This window comes from Parasteatoda tepidariorum, chromosome 8, assembly GCF_982258835.1.
Source record: "Parasteatoda tepidariorum strain Cologne lab strain chromosome 8, Ptep-v5.0, whole genome shotgun sequence".
Taxonomy (NCBI): domain Eukaryota; kingdom Metazoa; phylum Arthropoda; class Arachnida; order Araneae; family Theridiidae; genus Parasteatoda; species Parasteatoda tepidariorum.
Window position 1 is genome coordinate 44,388,565 of NC_141762.1, and position 22,660 is coordinate 44,411,224.

General features: G+C 30.9%; 1 protein-coding gene across 2 annotated transcripts in view; it reads left to right on the top strand.

The window, feature by feature from the left end:
* The window catches only part of LOC107449134 (syntaxin-1A), a 123,034-nt gene that overhangs the window by 25,862 nt on the left and 74,512 nt on the right, over window positions 1–22,660 (top strand). For both annotated transcript variants that reach the window (XM_043055272.3, XM_016064576.4), the window contains exon 2: window positions 15,549–15,626. In XM_043055272.3, coding sequence (XP_042911206.1) covers window positions 15,549–15,626 — 78 coding nt within the window. The remainder of the gene's footprint in view (window positions 1–15,548; window positions 15,627–22,660) is intronic.

Sequence of the window (22,660 nt, forward strand, 5' to 3'; positions counted from 1 at the left end):
CGCGATTTTTAAAGTAAGCATCGAGATTCGTTTTCACGCGATTTTAATATCAAACATCAAGATTAGTATTCACGTGAATTTAAGAATCAAATATCAAGAATTGTATTTACGTGATTTTAAAAGCAAACGTCGAGATTCGTATTCACGTGATTTAAAAACCACACATTGAGATTCATCTTTATACTATCTAAATAAGTAAATAAAATATTTAAATAAATCAATAAATACCTTAAATAAATAAATACCAATCAATAAATAAATACCAATTATACCATACTCATCCCTATGGTATAAATCAATATAGAGTTCTATAAAAAAGAACATTTTTTAAAAAATACGTGTTTTACAAAAATATTTCGCCAAATTTAGGTGGCTACGAAAAGGTTGAAATTAGTTATAAAAGTTAATCAATGTGTGAAGAAAGTATTTTAATTAAGATTTTGTGTTTGCGATTTCATTTTTTCTAAGTCTGCTTGTATTTTATAACCGGCATTGAATTGCCGAACCAATTTTTAGGATTTACGGTGCTGCAATGTTCAGCTCCGTAGCCTTGTAAATTTGAATCCAGCCCAAAAGACAAGGGAACTCGTGGATCTTAAAATTGATGGTGGACTTTCTGGTGAACCTAATTCGAAAAATCGTCACAAGGAGAGGAAGTAAAGCTTCTATTCTTAAAAAGATAGGCGGTGGTGCTCCTGACGGCAAAGGGGATTCAAATCCAACCCATGATGCATCACATGATATTTTACATGAGCGTTGTGGTCGATACGGGTCTGGAACAGAATTAAAATCGACCTGCTATTGCTGGGATTCGAACCTTGGTCACCTCTTGGGTGGCGAGAGTTCTATCTAAGACATCGCTGCTGAATATCTTACATTTGACATTAATATTTAATTTTGTGTGATTAAGCATAATCCCAGTATTTTTACTTATATTTTGCATATTGCGCATGTTCTGTTCCATGAAATTTTTCGTGTTCAAATTGTTTTCAATAGTTTTTTACATCTTACTTTAAACCCTTTTGTTGTGAATGTGAAATCTATTGTGCATTTAGATCGGGGATTCCCACATTCTTCCCCTTTTTTTTTTCAGTTGCCACATGAAATTAGTGGTTTCGCAACCCAAGAATTATTTTAAAATCGACATAGTTTAGTAGCTATTTATTTTTGCATAAAATTGTTAAAAATCAATTCAATATTCCGTATTGCATAAATTTGCGGATTAAAAGAGTTAAACATAAATTTTATATATGTGTTTATGTATTCTATATATTTATTTTGTTCTGTATATTAATTTTAACCTCAAGTTTAATTTGTTATTAAGTTATTGCACTTTTTGGTTAATTAAGCAAAGTTTCAGTCCAAGATTCTCCAATTACTGTTCATTTTTGTAGCTCGTTATATATTATTGCAATCAATTAAATTTCTTTACTTACTAATTTGACTTTTGAGATAGGAAGATAGGCTTAGATGGATGGAAAAGTTCATTTAATCTTTCATCAACTATTTCTAGACCATACGTGTTGCAAATTGAATTGTTTCATTCGCTATTCTTCTGCTGATAATTGTTTGAGTTATCTGTCAACATTTATTTCTTGTTTCGTAACAAGCATTTATGCTGTTATATTGGCTTTATGGAGACATATAACAGTACCTAAGAATGTGTCTCTCATTAATTTGAATTGCGTTGTGAATTTGAATAACTAGTTAGTGGAGAAAAATAATTAATATTCCTTGATAATTACTCATCACTATCGAACCGTTTCATTAATTTAATTATGAAATTAATTAAGAAAAATTTAGAATTAACAATTTACTATTCTAGTTCAAGTCTAAATCAACACGTGTGGATCGACACGTGCTTCACTAATACTTAAATCTAATTACATCTAGGCTTAGGTTTCTTAATAAAATTATTTATCTTGATTTAACATTTTATTATTTTTATGCAATCAAAGTAATTCAAGCATTTTCCTCCAAATAAATTATTTAAGCTAATCTAAAATCAGGTTCGAGCCTGTCAGGAAAATATTCAAATATATAACTAAAAGCTACTAAAATCACAATAACTGCCTAAAGTGAATCAATTAATAACTGCTAATAAATGAGAGTTAAGTTTATATAAAATTACAATATTTATTGAAAATCATATTAATCATGTTCAGCTCAAACAATTAAGTATAACATTACTCATGTGGTTTAACATTCTAAAACAATTAAGTATAACATTCCTCATGTGGTTTAACATTCTAATTTAAACATGACAATGAAAATCATTACTAATCATTTTAATACAATAAAAAAGATTCTCTGGAGCAGGGAGAGATAAAAAAAAAATATTAAGTTTTCATTTCATATTAAGTTAAATTAGCGCGAGCACGTGGCACAGCTACCACGAAGTTAAGTTTAATTATTAGAATTACTTATTTGATAGGATCCTACGGATTTAATAAATAAAAAAAAATAAATTAGTTTATTTAAATTTAGCGTTAAACGAAGCAATATGAAAAGAAATAGGAAAACTTATCGTGATGTCCATCGGGAGATAGGGACGCGTCCGTCCCGCCGTGTTAACTTGATTCGGACCCTGCAGGCGCCAGTCACGACCATCACCTCGGGAAGCCAAGAGCGGAAAAAAAAAAACTCTCCCTTCGTCGATCGCGCGCCACCGTCCACGCTGCACAGGTTCGATGACGACATTATTTCGTCACAGCTATAGCTACTACCTATTGGTGGTTCGCTCGTACGTCAGAGCGGGAAAAAGAGAACTTGAAAACAGGGAATAAATAATTAATGAAAGGGATTTAGGGAAAACAAACATTACCTGCTCCAGGTTGAAATAATACCTTAACCTGCTTCCAGAGATTTAATACCCTAATATAATACATAGTTTTTCTTCATTTCCAAAATACTTGATTATACATTCACATACATTATGATGTCTGGCTTTTAAAGCAAAGCCCAGCGATATAACATACCAACCGGGTAAGGGAAAAAATATATATATTATGTACACAGACATACATATATATATTTTTAAGCAAAAGAAGACTTTTTCAAAAAAAAAAATTTTTTTTTTTTTTTTTTTTTTTTTTTTTTTTTTAAACTTTCAGACTGACGTCACATATTATAATTTGAATCTGCCTTATTACCAAACATCATAGATAACATATCATAACAAATACAGTAAATATGACATAACCTTAGAGAGGGGAGTTCGGGGATCTGAGGGGAGGAATTGCACCCAAGAGGACAAATTCTGGAAATTGTCTTAGCTAACGAAACTTTGTCATTGAGGATGAATTTTTTATTAAGTGTTCACAAAAGATCCTCTTCTGTTTAGCATTTCACCTGCTTGGAATGTATCTGTCATCTTTCGAGGATTCACTGAGGGTTCCTGGATTTAATGGTTTTTCAGGAAAGGAAAAAAAATCCGGGATTCAGAGTCAAATACGTCTGCCAATCTTCCATCATGTTTTTGGTTTTTGAGTACTAGTTCGGTGTGTGTTGAGGGTTCCAGGCGCCATGGAAGCCTTTTTCCATCATCATTGCTTTGGTAATCAACTATTTATTCCTCGAGTGGCCAATCCGGGGATTTCAACATTTCATCACGTTTAGCACTGAAGGGAAAGTTGTCTTGTAAGGTAAATTCTCTCCTTTTGCCTCACAGTTGATCAGGCTACGAGAGCAGTAGATAGGAATTTCCTTTCGTTTCAGGTCTCTGTCTGGTCTTACTTCTTTTGCAGTTGGACCACAAAATAGTCAACTAGATTATCTGAGTTAAAGTTTGTGTTATGAAGAATTTCTTAAGGTGATTCATCATGTTTGACAGTCCTATCAAGAGTTCTTTCTATTTGGAGCTTTCAACAAGATTTCTCAAGAATTTCTGTTGTGAAGGGAACGGTGAGGGGAAAATGGAAGAACTTATCCTCAAAAGATACAATTCCAAGCTCAGAAAAACCCAAACACCCAAATTAACATTTTTAACACATATACATAAAAACATTCGTACAAAAATTTATGTTACTTTTTTTTTTTTTTTTTTTTTTTTTTTTAAACCTTATTTGTTTTGTTTTGACCTTAAGTTATAACCATGCGTGTTGTCTTTTTTAGAGTCCAACGCTTTTACAGCAGTCTCAAAGTTGTTTGAAACCTCATCAGTGTTTCTTTCTTCAACTAATAAGTTAGGGAATTCTATTCGCTCTGGTACCTTTACTATGCGGTCAACATGTACCAATTGTGTCTTACTGATATCCCTTACGTCTTCGATTTCAAAGTTTACTGGGGATGTCCTACTTTTAACCCTAAAAGGACCTTTATTTGGTTTCGCGAACTTTCGTGTTAAGCCTGGCGAAAGCTGGGGAGTGTAAAGATACACAATATCATTAACCTCTATATCTTTTATTTTGCTAACTTTTTCTCGTTGCTTTTCCTGTTTTAATGCTGACGTTTTTAAATTTTCCTCGACATTTTGGAACGACTTTTTTAATCTCAAGGACAAATCGTATACATACTCTCGATGATCAGCATATGAAAATGTTTTTTCATTTGTTAGAACGTCTTTTGGGAGTTTAATTTCGCGTCCATATAGCAAAGCAGCGGGGGAATAACCAGTTGAAGAATGGATTGCGCTTCGATGTGCCATTAGTGCAAAAGGTAAGTGCCTATCCCAATCGTTATGAGTCTCATTAACCAAATGACTCAAAGAATTAATAAGCGTTCCGTTCAAGCGTTCGACCACTCCGTCTGTTTGCGGATGATAGCTGCTCGTCGAATGTTTTTTAATACCTAGATATTGATATACTTTCATTATTGCCTGGGAGAGGAAGCTGGTTCCACGATCAGATATTATTTTTGATGGAATACCGTGACGTGAAATGAACTCTTCAAGAACACGTACTACTTCATCGGTTTTTATGTTAGGGGTTGCAAATGCTTCGGGATAACGTGTAAAATAATCACTAATTACTAAAATAAATTTATTTCCGGAATACGTTACGGGGAGTGGACCCAGAGCGTCAATTGCTATGCATTCCATAGGCTGGCTGGTAACCGGAATTCTCTGGAGGGGAGCAAGTTTATTTGGTTTATGGGCCCTTTTTCCAACGCAAGATTTGCAGGTTTTTATGTAATTCATAATATGTTTATACATCTGAGGCCAATAAAATGATGATTTAACTCGTTTTAAGGTTTTCGTGAAGCCTTGGTGAGCAACAGCTGGGGAGTCATGACACAGATTTAATATTTCGGGTATTAATGATAAGGGGATTACTAATTTATCGGGATTGCCTTGACTATTATTACTTTTTAGAGTACAGAATAAGTGTTCATTTTTAATAAAATAGATCACGGGTAAATCATCTAGATCACTACTGTTCGTTTCGATTAGTTTGAATATTCTGCTACAATGGGGGTCTTCTCTTTGATGAATTTTTAGTCTTTCTCGGAATTCTGAGGAGAAACTAGTACTCACAATATTATTTGTACTTTCTACATACCTAGATAGATAATCTGCTGTTAGATTGGATTTCCCGGGTTTATGAATAATCTTATAGTCAAACTGTTGTAAGGTCATCACCCACCTCGCAATTCTAGATGTAGGGTCTTTTACATTTAAGGCGTAGGACAAACTAGCTTGGTCACAGTATACCGTGAAATGTTTTCCATATAAATACTGTTTAAAGTGGGTAACACCAAAAACGACACCTAACATTTCTTTCTCAACTGTCGAATAGTTTATTTCGGGATTTTTAAGTTTTCTACTGGCATATGCGACGGGATGAAAAAATTGATGTTCATCTTCCTGACACAGAACGGCGCCTAACGCATATTTAGATGCGTCAGTGAATATTGTAAATGGTTTCTCGAAATTTGGCAAGCTTAAACAAGGCTGTTGTGTTAAAACAGTTTTTAATTTATCAAACGCGGATTGCGTTTCAGGAGTCCATTGAAATTTACAATTCTTTTTAGTCAATTTAGTTAACGGCAATGCAATTTTTGCATAGTTTTCTATAAATCTGCGGTAAAAACCGGTAACTCCAATAAAGGACCTAACATGATCAGAGTTTTCGGGAACTTTAAAATTTTCTATTGCACTAATATTATCTTTATCTGGGAAGACTTTACCGTCGGTTATTAGGAAACCTAAATACTTTATCTTTGTTTTTAGAAATGAGCATTTTGATGGTTTTAATTTCAATTTGTGTTGGCGAAGACGTTCGAAAACCAGCTGTAATTTTTTGTAATGCTCTTCTTCGGTTTTCGAGGCTATTATAATGTCATCCAAATATACGGCTATTTGCAAAGGTTTTAAACCTGATAAAATTAAAGACATTAATCGTTGGAAGCTGTTTGGGGAGTTTTTTAACCCAAAGGGTACCCTATTCCATTCGTAGAGACCGTGCTCGGTGGCAAAAGCGGTCTTATATCTGTCGCTAGGATGAATTTTCATTTGAAAAAACCCACTGCATAAATCTAATGAGCTAAATAACGTTGCGTCAGCCAGATTATCCACCAAATCGGTAATGCAGGGTATGGGAAACGAATCGGGTAAGGTTTTTAAATTTAATTTCCTGAAATCGGTGCATAAGCGGTATGATTGATCTTTTTTCTTCACTAAAACCACGGGGGCTGCATATGGTGAATCACTTGGGCTAATTATACCAATATCAAGCAATTCATTAATTTGTCTATCAAGTTCTTGTTTTAGATGGTGTGGTACTTTATAGTGACGTTGCCTGACAGGAATGTCATCCGACAAATCAACTTTGTGTAACAGCGTTTCACATCCCTCAGATAAATCTGTGACCGAGTGAGCAAAAACATCCTTGTAAACTTTTAAAAATTCCAACAATCTATCTCTTTGTTCAGCATCTAAATGATCAAGCTGAAAATTTCCACCCCAACATTCAAAATCCTCTCCAAGTTGAGCTGTGTCAATATTATTACATTTATCTTTATTTGGTACAAATAAACATTCCATTTTAGCGAGGGACGCGTTTTTATTAATATGGATAGGGGTTTCACCTACATTCATGACATTTATAAATAGTTTATCAGAAGCCAAAGAAACCGTTCTTGCAATTAAAAGATTGTCTATATTTTTGTTGGGCAAAAGAAGTATTTGTTCAGTATGTTTACTGAATTTATGTTTGTTACGAACGGGAATTACCAACTGTGAGAAAGGGGGTACTACAGTCTTTTGGGTCGTAAATAAGGAAATACCTTTTTCGGACTCACAAGTATTACAAGTTTCAGTATTATTTGCATGAGCGAAACTTATATCAATTTCACTATTTCTTAGGTTTCTAGTATTACAATCTAAAGTGAATTTATTTTTACTTAACCAAGGGTAACCTAATATTATGTCATACTCTCGAGATAACCTGGGCAAAACAAAAAATTCTGCAGAAAATTTTACGCTATCAATTTTTAGATCTAAGTTTATTGACTTGTTGATGTTAACAAGACCTCCATTAAAATTTTGTACTTCTATCCTACAATTTTTCTGTTTGTCAATCCAATTAAGTTCTTCTAACATATTCTCTGAAATTAAATTAATTGTAGATCCGGTATCCACGAGAGCAAAATAATTTAAATTTTTAATGTCTACCTTAACAATTGGTAAATTCTTAGAAATATTAGCGTTAGGAAAAAATTCTGAACTTTCCACAGAAAGTGTACTTTTGTTTGCATTTTCATTATTTAAATTTGGTTCCTGATTTAACACCACGTGAGGGGTATCCACAGAGATAAGTGGTGTAGTTACCTCACCCCTAGTTAGTTTAAATCTTTATTTTTCTTAAAACAATTCTCTACTGAATGACCTATACGTTTGCAGTAATTACAATATGGAACTGGGCAATTCTTTGCTAAATGTCCCAATTTTTTACAGTTAAAACATTTCTTTTCAGACTGATTCTGATAACGATTTCTAGCACTATGTGTTTGACGCGGCTTCTCTCTATATTCCCGATTGTTTTGTTCGGTATCGAGTTTTGTTTGCATTTTAGAAATTGTTAGTGTAAGCTGTTCGATTTTTGTATTTAGATCATCTATTTTGGCTGCTGTATTATCTTCCGATTTAGCTTGAATTGCTGCCGCTAATTGCATTGGCTCAATTAACTTAAAATTTTCCTCAAACGTAAGAGTATGTTTTTTAAATTCATTATAACTATCTAGTGCGGTCGATGCAATTCCTCTTAACAATTCAACCCTTAAACCTTGCTTAGCAGCGGATAACAAAAGTTGTTCTCTATAACTTTCAAACTCTTCACCGCCATTACCTGGAATACAGTTATATGATATCCCTTCTAAACGGCTGAAAAACTGGCGTGCATTTTCACAAGGCAGCTGATATGCCTGTGTTAATTTGGTTATATACGAAGCCATATTCGATTTAGTTTCAAATCTTTCCCTTAACGATTTAACTAACAATTTAAAATCCTTAGTGTACCTTAACTCTCGCTGAGTGGATACGAATTCCTGAGCTTCGCCGATAAGGCGTAACGAAAGAGCCAAAATTTTGTCATTATCATCCCATTTACAATAGTCAGCAATCGAATTAAATTTATCTATAAAAGCAGAGAAATTAGAATTTCCGTCAAACGATGGGATCACGGGTAAGAACTCAGAAACTGTGTGACTTTTAACTACTGGAATAATGTCTATTGTTTTTACTCCCGTAGAGTTTGTAGAAAGACCTTCTAACTGGTTATCGGTCATGTCTAGTTAAAGAACGGAAAAACCAACACTCAAAAAAAATATGTAAACTAAAATTTTTGTCTTAGTGAAAGTTTACCTAAAAATAATTGCTATTTCGAAAGCATTAATCTAATTAGCTTTGTAACCACTAATATCAATCTCATCAGGGGAATATATCACACATTCACATAAATATACCTTAATACCAGTAATACTACTAACAAAATAACACACAAATGAAAATAACATGCATCAAATTCAAAATCATTTGCTGAACATGACGTTAAAAGAATGTTTTTTTTTTTTTTTTTTCTAAATATTACTATTTACTGAAATAAAATTTTTCCTAACAGGTGTCTCGGCACCATTTGTTATATTGGCTTTATGGAGACATATAACAGTACCTAAGAATGTGTCTCTCATTAATTTGAATTGCGTTGTGAATTTGAATAACTAGTTAGTGGAGAAAAATAATTAATATTCCTTGATAATTACTCATCACTATCGAACCGTTTCATTAATTTAATTATGAAATTAATTAAGAAAAATTTAGAATTAACAATTTACTATTCTAGTTCAAGTCTAAATCAACACGTGTGGATCGACACGTGCTTCACTAATACTTAAATCTAATTACATCTAGGCTTAGGTTTCTTAATAAAATTATTTATCTTGATTTAACATTTTATTATTTTTATGCAATCAAAGTAATTCAAGCATTTTCCTCCAAATAAATTATTTAAGCTAATCTAAAATCAGGTTCGAGCCTGTCAGGAAAATATTCAAATATATAACTAAAAGCTACTAAAATCACAATAACTGCCTAAAGTGAATCAATTAATAACTGCTAATAAATGAGAGTTAAGTTTATATAAAATTACAATATTTATTGAAAATCATATTAATCATGTTCAGCTCAAACAATTAAGTATAACATTACTCATGTGGTTTAACATTCTAAAACAATTAAGTATAACATTCCTCATGTGGTTTAACATTCTAATTTAAACATGACAATGAAAATCATTACTAATCATTTTAATACAATAAAAAAGATTCTCTGGAGCAGGGAGAGATAAAAAAAAAATATTAAGTTTTCATTTCATATTAAGTTAAATTAGCGCGAGCACGTGGCACAGCTACCACGAAGTTAAGTTTAATTATTAGAATTACTTATTTGATAGGATCCTACGGATTTAATAAATAAAAAAAAATAAATTAGTTTATTTAAATTTAGCGTTAAACGAAGCAATATGAAAAGAAATAGGAAAACTTATCGTGATGTCCATCGGGAGATAGGGACGCGTCCGTCCCGCCGTGTTAACTTGATTCGGACCCTGCAGGCGCCAGTCACGACCATCACCTCGGGAAGCCAAGAGCGGAAAAAAAAAAACTCTCCCTTCGTCGATCGCGCGCCACCGTCCACGCTGCACAGGTTCGATGACGACATTATTTCGTCACAGCTATAGCTACTACCTATTGGTGGTTCGCTCGTACGTCAGAGCGGGAAAAAGAGAACTTGAAAACAGGGAATAAATAATTAATGAAAGGGATTTAGGGAAAACAAACATTACCTGCTCCAGGTTGAAATAATACCTTAACCTGCTTCCAGAGATTTAATACCCTAATATAATACATAGTTTTTCTTCATTTCCAAAATACTTGATTATACATTCACATACATTATGATGTCTGGCTTTTAAAGCAAAGCCCAGCGATATAACAATGCCGGGAATTATTAAATGTCAAGATCTAATGAATATGTGGTGAAAATCATTCACTTTCATTTTGTCCCGTGATTAGAGAAAACTCGGGAGTGAGGAATATATTTTGTCTTAATTATACGAGATAGTTCTGAGGTATTATTTGTAAATGCAGCGAGTTGATAGCAGTTATTTAGGTATGCTTTATATTTTAATTTTCTCTAAATAAAATAGTTTTACTATGAATTGAACATCATTGTTTTGTATAATAATAATTTTTTAATGTGTATTTATTGTAATATCATTTTGAAAATTGAAATGTTTTTTCCATGGAGAAAGCAAAACGTCGTAAATAAAGCACGAATATGAGTTTTGAAACATATTACCTTTTCGTTTTTATGAATAAGAACCTATCTCAGTGTCTAAACACTAAATGACAGTAAAAAAGTAAGGAGACAGACAAATGCTTGGTAATTTAGCCAGTAGGGACAGAGGAACAAACTTGAATAAGACAATACAAGAGAGATAAGAATCTGGCGTGAGGTTGTTTGGGATTCTCTTATTATTTTGTTCAAGATAGTTCTTCCGTCCCTACTGTGGTGAAACCACTTGCGCCGTATTTGTTTCGTTACTTTTCTACTGTTATCTGGTGTTTAGCGCACTGACGAAGGCTGTTTTTTATAGGACCGAAAAGATAGTATGTTCATTTCTTTACTTGATTTGTGCTTTGCAGAAAACATACCATTTCCTCTTTTGGATTTAATCTAGTTTATTTTATTTTATAACCGGCGTTGAACTGCCGGCTCAATTTTAGGATTTACGACAAGCAATGTTCAGCTCCTTAACTTTTTAAACCCAACCGAGAAGACAAGGGAACTCCTGGATCAAGCATTCGGACAAACTATCCTTCGTGGAAGACTCTTTGATGGAAATAACCGGCACTTGTGTTGCATGTAGAGAATGAAGCACGAAAACTTCCCAGGGTTTTCCCAAGGGCATTCTAATCCGTGACTCATCTACCTCTGACGATTGCTTACATCAGCACTGCAATCGGTGCACATCTTGTTATTGAAATTTGCACCATTATTTAATGCTTGAATCTTTATTAAATATTCCTTATTGCATCAAGAGCAAAATGAATCTCAACTTAAGAGGCTTTTATCAAAAATTTCCAATTGCAGAATCATTTAAGAGAAAAAGTTATGGCTTCATTTTCCCGAAAGCAGAACATCGATTGTTTTATTGTCTTTGTTCAAGTTTATGTTTTTATTATGGTTTTCCGATAGGGTATTCACGATATACCTATCAGCATCTCGCCAAATGGTCGACAACTTTCATTCTAAATAAAATGCTGCGTTAGGTAAAATATGGTAGTCGAATATGTGTGATGACATACTTGAAGTCGCAGATATTCTACAAGATTAAATATTTTGAAGAGAATCTGTGCCTTAATGCGAAAACAATAAACGTGAAAATTTCAAAAAGTGTGAAGAGAATACATTTTTTAACATTACATTAATGCAGACCGGCCTGTGTAGGGGTTAGGGAACTGCCCTTGCATCAGAAAGGTTCTGGGTTCAAATCCCGGGCAAGACATGGATGTTCTTTCCTTCTCTGTATCTGTACTTACTGTGGGAGCAACGTTTTCCCACCTAATATGGTGCTCCTGAAAGAGAGGCCAACAAATCTGCCCTGTAAATGCCTGAATTGACGAAAAATGTTAACACATGTGGGCATTGGAAAAGAAAAGAAGAAAAAAAACATTACATTAAATTAGTAATTTTAAGAATAAATTTCTTAAAATTACTAATTTGAATTTCTTACTATTAATATATTAATGGTGTAATTCATTGGTGCTGTTTACATGATGTAGTTCAGTGTTTTAAAATTAGGCAGGCTATTTTTTATTCACCGAAGTTATATGATGTCCAATTATTGTTTCAATATTTTTGAACCCTTCCTCTCCTTTGTGACAAAATGTCCCAAGTCACGCTGCATTATGCTAGCATGTACTTGCGATGCAATTCCAAGTCCCCCCCCCCCAAAAAAAAAATACTACATTAAAGATTTTTTTTTTTCAAATTTTTTTTTAAAAAATTAACAATGTGTTTTAATGTCATTTGCGAGCATTATGCTTCGAGGTGTACTTATATTAATGAAAAAAGGAATGTTAAAAATGTTTAACCTGCTGATTTTAAATGTTTTTATTTTAAACAAAGTGTGTGACGTCATACCTGGTTACCCTTCCAACCCCTTCTCATAAACTGTCTCAATATTAAGAACCCCCTCCAAGCGTGACATTATTTATGGATGTCTCCTCAGAGAACCCCTCAAATAAATAAAAATTATTATTATTAATTAATCATGAAAAAAGAAAAAAAAATCTTTTCTGTATGTGTTATGCTCCTATGGTTCGCTTGCTATCATTCGTGCAAATGAGATAAAGACAACCTTAATTAATTCTGCGAGTTGACATTTAACAAGTTAACATTAAGAACACAAAAGTGCAAAACTGAACGTTTCCTAATATACAAATTCATAGTATTTCATTTGAAAATAGAATCTAAAATTTAAGAACTAGTAATCTAAATATAATTTTTATTTTTATTTTAATTCTTCATAAAATATCCATTTTTCTATTCATTTAATTTCTTCTTTAAAAACAGAATTTTGAAAGATGAAAGAAAATTTAAATACTATTTGCTTTAATCCTAATTTTTAAAGATTTTTCACTTGTAAAAAAAAAAAAAAAATAGAATTTATTGCAATCTTAAACACTACTCTTTTTCCGAGAAAATGCAAGCTGTTGCAACGAAGTTAATAATCTTTAATGCTCTTTTTTTTTTTTTTTTTTTTTTTAAAGAAAATTAACAACGTACCTCTTAAAGATTAAATATATCTTTTTTTTATTACTAATTACTCAAAATAATCTCATGTCGTGAAATGTTTGGTTGGGATTATTTTCTTTTTTTTTTTTTTCTTCTTAAAAACAGAAAAGAATCTTAATTTTTCTGTCTTGATCAGATAAATTATGCATGCTCAATGTTTTTTTAATTACCGATTTAGACTTATTTAGATAATTAAGCAATTGTCAAAATGAAATGTGTACATACATTTACTTCATTAAAATTTTCTACATTAAAATTGTAGAATTTTAAGTTACTTTATTTCTTTTTATTATAACCCATTTGGTGTATAGTGCGTACTTAGGTATTACGTTTTTTCGTATTTCGAGTATTTAAAATTCGATTTATTAGAAACTATTCAGCAGATTTCGCCGAAATTTTGTACTTTGCCATTTAAAATTATGTACTTTAAAATTAGCTAAAAAATTGTTTACTTTACATTACAAAATTTTTCGATTATTAATAAATAAAATAATAAATATTTAAATTTATCTTTTACATGAAAATTATCTTTAGAAAAACGAATTTTATAATTTTGTGCAAAATTTTTTAAATTCACTTAAAAAATCTCGAGAATGTGGCGAAATATGCAAAAAGTAAAATTAACATTTAGGGGTCCAAACTTTTGACCGCTCTCCTGATCAAACTAAGGGGACCATATTTCCCAGATTGCGGCTACTTCTTATATTTTGGGGATCAGAAATCAAAATCCGTTGAAGAAAAGGTATGTTTATTCAGAGAAACTACGCGTGAATGATTTCGTAACTTAAAATATCGTCTGCTCTAATTAATTAAATTTTTTTTTTTTTTTTTTGAAGTCACCATTAAGATTGAGTCCTAAAACGTGAAAATCCGATCATTAGATCGAAAGTTATTCAGGATAGTCCTTTTTTTTTGTTTGTTTACTGCATATATGTTTTTCGTTTATTCGTATGCCGGCCAGGTACCGAGCGGTTAGCGTGCGTGACGGCAAGACATTAACTGCGGGTTCGAATCCCGCTTGGGGTATGGATGTTTCTTTCTGTGTGATGTGCCCCACCGTATGAACAGGTATTTTTGGCAGTTGTGACTTAGGTTTTGATGCTCACCCCCGTGACTTTGGTCACAAGGTGCTCACCAGGTAACGCAAAATGAGCAACACTTCCGGCACCCTCCATAACGAGGAACGATATGAACAACAGTGCCTGCAGTTAAAAAAAAAAGTTAATTCGTATTTCATTTATTTGGCGCAAGTTATGCTATTTTCAAAGGCTTCACTATTGCACTAAAAAAAGTTTGACAATCTGGGGGGAAATAACCGACGTATAGTTTAAAATTTTGCGACAAAAGTTTCGATAGCTGAATGTGAATTTTAATTTCTACTGTAGTCAGGGGTCTGTCCAGACATTTTGTGAAAGGTCCGGTTTTTGTGAAATTGTGAAAAAATTACTCACATTCTTTCAACCAGGGTCCGCTTTTATGAATTTGTGCAAATAGGATCCGGTTATTGCAAAAAACTTTTTCAATGAGTTTTTAAATTGTAAATAGATACAAGATTATGCTCAGCCCTGTAAAATTATGATTAAAAAAATTAAATTTTCAAAAATGAACAGCAATTGCTGCTTCTAAATTAGAGATGCAACCTACAAATATTTGGTTTTTCTTTTTAGCCTATACTGCTGAACGCAGAATATTCATTTCGGACGAATAATGGAAGAAGCGTCTGCCGAAGACAAAACTTAATTCGTTTACATCCATCTTTCTTGTTTTCTGCCCTGGGAAGGGTTTATTCAATTAACAAAACAATAATGAAGATAAACAAATTTATGAAGGGCCCGATTAAAACAAAAAATCATTTTGTGATGGGTCCGTTTTTATGAAAAGATATTTTGTGAAGGGTCCGTTAACGGACCCCAATTTCTTCTAAACAGACCCCTGGTGGTAAATCATTTAACGTAACTAAACATAAAAATTTTAATTCATTGTTAACGCAACTCAAAATTGAACAGTATTTTTTAATAAATTTTTCTATTTACTTATTTGTATAGCAGCTTTTATGCATTTAAATTTACGGAAGCTTTGCTTAAGAAAGTAATAATTATATTTTTTCCCTTCGAAAGTTTCTTGAAATTAATTTTTTTTTTTACAATGCATATACATTATGTCTATTTTAGTTAAAGTTTTAGTTTTTTTTCTTCATAGTTTATTGTTTTCCTATTTATTTAGTTTAAAAATTATATTTTATTTATAATTTCAGGCACAAGGTGATGATGACTTTGCAGTCAGTGTTGAAGACACAAGAGGTAGTAAGTTTATGGAAGAATTCTTCTCAGAGGTAAGAATTTAAAACTTCGTTAACCCCTTTCCCAAATTTAAAACTTCTCAAGTTATTTGCCTTTTTTTGAGCAAACATATCACATATCCCATTGATCTATTCTCTCTTGACACCAGACTTTGTCTTTTATCTTATTTTTATACCAGACTTTGTCTTTTACAGCATTTGACCATCTTACTTAGTTTGCAAAATTCTGTGTATATTAAAGTTGACAATTGGAAATTAGTAATAGGCACAATGCTAATTTTTTAGGTTTTTATTAAAATTATTCATTTAAAATCATCAGTGGTGAATGGTAATACTTTAAAAAAATTTAAAATTATTTACTTGTTTATGGTTTAAAACAATTAATCTGAGAAATTCACTCAAAAAAATCTAAAAAAATCACTCGATAAACTCAATTTAATTTTTAAAAAAAAATCACTCAAATTCACCGTGCCATAAAGCACGAAGTTCTGTTGCACACAATTGAATTATTATTAATTTTTTTGAGGGAGGAATTTCTTGCGTTGGTTATCGCCATCAATGAATTTAACCGATACAGCGTCACGAACAGACTATGTCATATAATTTAGTACAAAAGCACAACGACCAGACGTTCTCACAACTCATCTGCTTGACCGCCAAGCATTTTATGGTATTAAAATAATAGAACAATAAGATAATTTCATAAATTCAATAAAAAGTTATAAAGGAAAGCTAAATAGTCATCTAAAACAGTAGTTAAGCTTATTACCGCAGAATGGCGCTGTACACGTTTTGTCATTTATACACATTTAGGGTTTTGAAAAAGAAAAAAATGGGCATCTTTTTTTCATGCCCTAACAATATAGTGAAAACTTTTTATATACTTCTCTGTGCTTGGGCCTTTTATATGCTGTTTTCTTCATCCAACTTTATATGAATTATGTTTAGTGTATTATAAAAGTATTTTTTAGAAGCTTATGATAGTACAATATTTCTAACTGAAACATTAATGCAGATTATGCGATAGTTCTTTTTAAAATTCAGTGTAAATGAAGGAAAATCTTACTTTTGTTAGTTCTCATGTTCGGTTAAATTAGTTAATTAACTTTGAAGTAAAATGCTTTTATTTAAACTATTCGGGATAATGTTTTCTAATTCCCAAAGTTTATGTTAATATTTAAAACTCAGTCTGTATGGGTTAATAATACAGAGAGGACGCGAAAAATAGGGATAATTCAAAAACGTTATTTTTACAATATATTCGCATGTTAAAATGAATGTTTGCATATTGAGCAACTGAATATACAAATATAACAATTTCCTTTTCATTCGAAAGTACGATGGAAGAACATATTCGTTCTATTATGGTGTGAATGCATTCGTCCTGTTATTCATGAACAGGTTCGTCGTGTAATCATATGAACATACCATTTTAGTAATTTCGTTCTGTTGCATGCATTTTGGTTGAAGCGTAACAGTAAATCGAAGGCCCCCATTAAACTCTAGTTTTTTTTATTTATTTATTATTTTTTAAATTCCCAAAATGTTTTTGTCAATAAAAGAATTATTGAACCAAAATCAAGAATGAATAATTCTTAAAAAAATCAATAGATTAATAATTCTGAAAAAATATAAAAGGAAGAAAAAATTATACATGTGTGGAATTAAATGCAGGAAATACATAAAACAAATAATTTTATCTATTTTTCAGCCAGCTTTTAAATTCTAATTGTTCCAGTTACTGCTACTAATCAAAATATTTATTGAATAAAATTTATTTATTCTTTTTATTTGATTGGAAATAATTCAGATTTCTCAATTTTTCAGTTCGAAACTATTCTTCTTTTAAATTAATTTTTACTTTATGGCATTGTAACATTTCTCCTTTTTCAATTTAGCATTCCTGCTAAATTGATCGTTAAACTTAACGACCGATTCTATAGCCATAAAAAATAATTACTTAGTTTTAAGTTTATGAGTTTAATGGATGCGGATTTAAGGGAATGACTTTTTCCCTTACCTCTAGCATTCAACAACGTTTATTTGAATTATTATTAAGTATTAAATAGTTGGATTTTATTTTAAAAATTAAAAGTGCATTTTTGGTACTTTGTTAAAAGGAAGATTAAATCTATTTCTTGTTTCTGAGGTAAATTTATTAGAAGGTAAATTTTCTAATTTTTTTACGCGTTTTTAGAATTTAGTAAGTAGATGTCTTAGTTTTATTCAGTTTATTGTAAAAGCTAATTAAAACAGCAGATAAAAGATATTTATGTTCAAGATTTGACAATTTGAAAAATGCGCTTTCTTAGCAAAGAGTTAGTGAAGTTAGCTATCTTTATTAAAATCTGCATTGTGAAAATGGATTAAAAAGTCGTAATAAAAAAGAAATATTTTTGTTTTAGTACTAATCGAACGGTTTTGTTGAAGTTTTAAATTTATTCATGTAATAGCCGCCTCCGCAACCAGCTGGTCCTCTTTTTTAATAAATGGAAGTTCTAGTATTTCGAGATTTAAAATCGTACAGCCAAAAATAAATACAATATGCGAGTATAATAAATTCATTTTGTTCAAGTGAGAGTGGATTTAATTTCTGTCTCTTACTTGTTTATATGGTATCGTGAATTCGTATTAAAATGTGTAGTACAACATAAGTTTAAAAAAATATATATATATATATAAAAAATTATCTCAATGACATCTTTGAGTGATAATAAATTAATAGCTTTGTTAAAATTAAACTGTGTACCTATTTGCAATTATTATTAATTATGCGAACCATTGAATTTCATTTGTAAGTGTTTTTTCTTCAAAACGGAAGGAACTTCACTACTATAAATTTGCACTTTTTTAACACTAGAAAGATTGAAACTTAGTATATACCTACCTATATTGCCCAAAAGCAGTCAAAATGACTGGATTGTAAAAAAATAATGTGTAAAGAAATTTGTTATAATATTTTTTATATTATTTACAGTTATATATCAAGTTTTTAGTAAATATTAACACTAAAAAAATTATATGTTGTACAAAATTCTAAGAAATCGTGTCATTGTTTTTCTAATTGAAATTAAAAGCAGTCAAAATGACTTCCTCAGGCAATCTAGTGTTAAGTGTGATTAAAAGAATACACTGATCTAAAGCAGTAAAATAATGCATCTAAAATAAAAATAAAAAAGCTTTAAAAAATAATTTAGTTTAAAGATGATGTGTAAGAACTAAAAAGCAGGATAACTAAGTCAATGGAGTATTTATGTTAAAAGTTAAAATCAGTTTTTTATTTCACACGTCTAATTGGTAATTAAAATGGACATAAGCTTGTCAACAGATTTATTGAACTTTTTTTTCTTCCAGCCTAGAGGTAATATTTTTGCCTTTAAAAATTTTTCTTAATATTTAGACCAAGAAGTTCAGACTTAACTGATCTAAATCTTAATAATCTCATGGTACAAAATATATAATTTATGTACTTTTGGGGTATTTATCCGCTACTCATCTACCTATCCCTCTCATCATCAACTTATCGATTTTAGACACCTTGTGTTTGCGACTGTTATTTTTTAGTTGTCACGCACGCAAACATCAATACCCATGATTAATGAGTAATAATATCGCAATATAATATATATCGTGATATCTATAAAAATGTATTGCGATATTTTTCAAATTATCAAATTTCCACATTGGTATTAATATTTTGATTACCTAAATACAATTCAGCTACATTCACAATAATATCGTATTTATTAATTATTGCTTTGTATAATATTGTCATCATACTTATGTGTATTATCGTTAGTCAGTAACCTGTGTAAATCAAAACTTGACGTTGTTTTATTTGTTGATAGGATGTTTTTTCTATTTAGAATATTTTTAGTCCATGAAAAAAAAAAAAAAGAAGAGAAAGCGCTATCGAAAAATGCCGAAACACTAACGAAGAAAGTGGGATAAAAACATCAGAGCCAGTATGATTATTTCATGAAACTCGGAGGCAATTAAATAATCGCCTTTCAACTATAATCGCCATCTAACGTTTTCGTTGGCTATCAGACTGGCTTTGATATTTTCTGTCCCACTGTCCTCAGTAGTGATACGTTAGTTTCGATACGATCGTGTTTTCGTTTTTTTTTCCCATTCCTTATTTACAACCCTAAATGTGTATACGTTTTGTCTTTATATTTGACGTGGATTCTAAAAATATATAGGGTGTTCTGTAAACAGGGCTGATTGTGCTCCGGAAAAAATCCGGATTTCCGGAATTTTTGCTAACAGTGATCCGGAAATTTCCGGCGATCGAAGGTCCAGATGTTTCAAGAAATCATTGATCACAGAAGTTTCCGGAAATCAAATTTTCAAAGGTGGAACTTAAAAACACAGTTTATTTTATTTGTTTGTAAGGGAGAGCCAGAGAGATACTTTATAAGCATATACTCATGATTAATATTAATTTTTTATCAGGAAATAGTTGTTATTAATCATAAACTCAAGAAAGAAAGACATATTTGTAAATTCTAATTACTTCTCCAGGTCATCATAGGTATGTGTAAAATTTTAAGTATAGTAAACTAAGAAATATTGAGAAAAAGGAAAAAAAACCTTGTTTAAATTTTTTTCAATTTAAACTTTTTTTTTTTTTTTAAACTCAAGAAATTTTCCGGAATTTTGACTTGGGCTCACAATCACCCCTGCTGTAAAGAACCCCTTAATAAATTTTTTTCTTCTTCAGAATTCTTATTAAAAAGTACACAAATAGGGATCGGAAGTTAATATCTAAACGTGGAAATACAAAAACTTCACTGAAATTTTACAAAAATCAATATCTGCTTGATTGCAGATAGAAATTGGAAGGGTGCTTTGTAATAATCAACTTTCAACTCCTTTTCGTTTCCCTAGCAAACAGGCTTTGGTAAATCATACGGCAGCTTCACATGAAGATAAACATTAATCAATTTTCAAAGATTAAATCTAAGCATTTTCAAAGTTACGTTTAAATACAAGATATGCTGATTTAATAGAAAGTTAAAAAAATTAGTAATTGGAATTACTTTTCAAATGAAACTGAATTACTTATTAAAATAGCAATGATAACATAAGAATATATATGATTATACCACTAAAGAGCTATTTTACAGTAATCAGTTGTAATGCGTAATCATGTATTGAAGCATATTAGCCATGGAATTTGATGCCACTTCAACTACAATATTGCCGATAACTTGTACTTCAATAATTTTGAGAACTAATCGTGAATTTCCCAGGAAATACCATATTATCCTTTTTTCCAGAGAGACCAGCTACCTTGCAGAAGTATTAGTGTTGGGTGATTCGATGATTCAAATCACCAACTTGCATCTGATTCATATCAGTTAAATCGAATCTATAAGTGATTGGAACCAGTAACAGATTCGAATATGTGAAACTGATTCTATTAATTCGGATCACTTAGATGATTCGATTTGCCCGACTCCAATAAGTATGTGCCTGTTGTGCAATTAAATCAACCATAGAGTTAAACTATTTTTACCTCCTAGATATAACTTATACTCATTTTGTATCTTTTATGCCCAAGCAGTAAAATATAATTTATTTGAGAAATATTGTTTAAACAAAGGCATTTAAATTTGCTCTTAATTTTTTAAATCAAAAGAACAATGCTGGAAGTTTAAAAAAATCAATGGGATTTAAAACAGAAAAAAATGCTACACTTTTTGCTAACATCTCTGCCTACATAATATGGAACTTAAGGCAATATATATAATTCATACCTAATTACCTCTTTGACTGTAACTTAGTTAATTATATCTTCTTAGAACAATCTTAGAACAATCTTAGAACATATCTTCTTACTTCCATCTTCTCAGTATCAGTACTAAGTATTTGGCAATCTATACTTAAAACAGAAGGAGGATTTCAGCAAACTTTTTTATTTTTTTAATTTTTTTTTTTAAATTATTTTTTTTATAAATGAGAAAATAAATAATTATAAATAAAAATTTTAATATCTAGAAATTGTTCTCTCAGTCACATTTCATAGATTGAGTTATACAGCAATACTAAATAAATGCAGGCAAGTTTTGCTTTTTCATATCATTTATGTTTCTACTTTATAAATTTGTAAACCAAATGCCAATAGGAAACTCCTCAAAATTTATTTAAACCTTTACTTAATTCATTCAAAAGTTAATTATACCGTAATAAAATGTGTGTATTTTTATTGCAAGATTAAAAAATACCTATTGATTTACATAATAAGTAGTCCGCTGCTCATTTATTATGGATTCAAGAGATGGTAACAAATTCTAAAAAGGCAGGAAAAATTTAAAAAAGTTCTTCTAGTTTTTACACATTAATCAACAGGCTATTCTTGATTGAAACTCCCTTTATTTCAAGATAAATAGCTTCTAGACGCGAAATACGAGTTTGATGAGAAAAATTCTTTTTTTTCGAATAAGTTGGTCAAAGAAACAATTACTAGCCAAATTACCTTTTATCATATGTTCTGACTTTAGTATGAAGCATGAGATCTAATTATAAAATTCCAACGCAAATTTTCTTACTGATTAATTAATTATGTTTATTACAAATCCAATTAGAGTGATGTAACTGAGTGTTGAATGCTTTAGTGCCGTGTGAAGAAGCAATTTTTATTGACGTTAGAGCGATTTAGAGCAAAAACTATTGGCATCGGAGCAATTTTAAGTAGCTTACGCGGCAAATATGTAATTTATAGTTATCTGAGAACAATAATTTTAGTTTTAGTGGAATCATAACCAGATTGTAGCAATGGGTTAGATTTTTTTTTTAAAGTGTAGCAATAAACGATTAACAAAATATAGAACTGACACAGTCAGGAGAAATTGGACTAAGATTGTAATGTACTATTTGGATCAATTTTGTTCAAAGATAAATACTAGAAGAGCTAGAATGGTAAAAGCATAGTTGAATCAGCTAATATCTAATATTTTGCAATATTGGTATCTTGTAAAAATCATCAATTTAAGTTTCATCAATTTAAGCCTCGTCAATTTAAGTTTTGAGATGGTGAAAAAGTTCGTGTATTTCTAAAT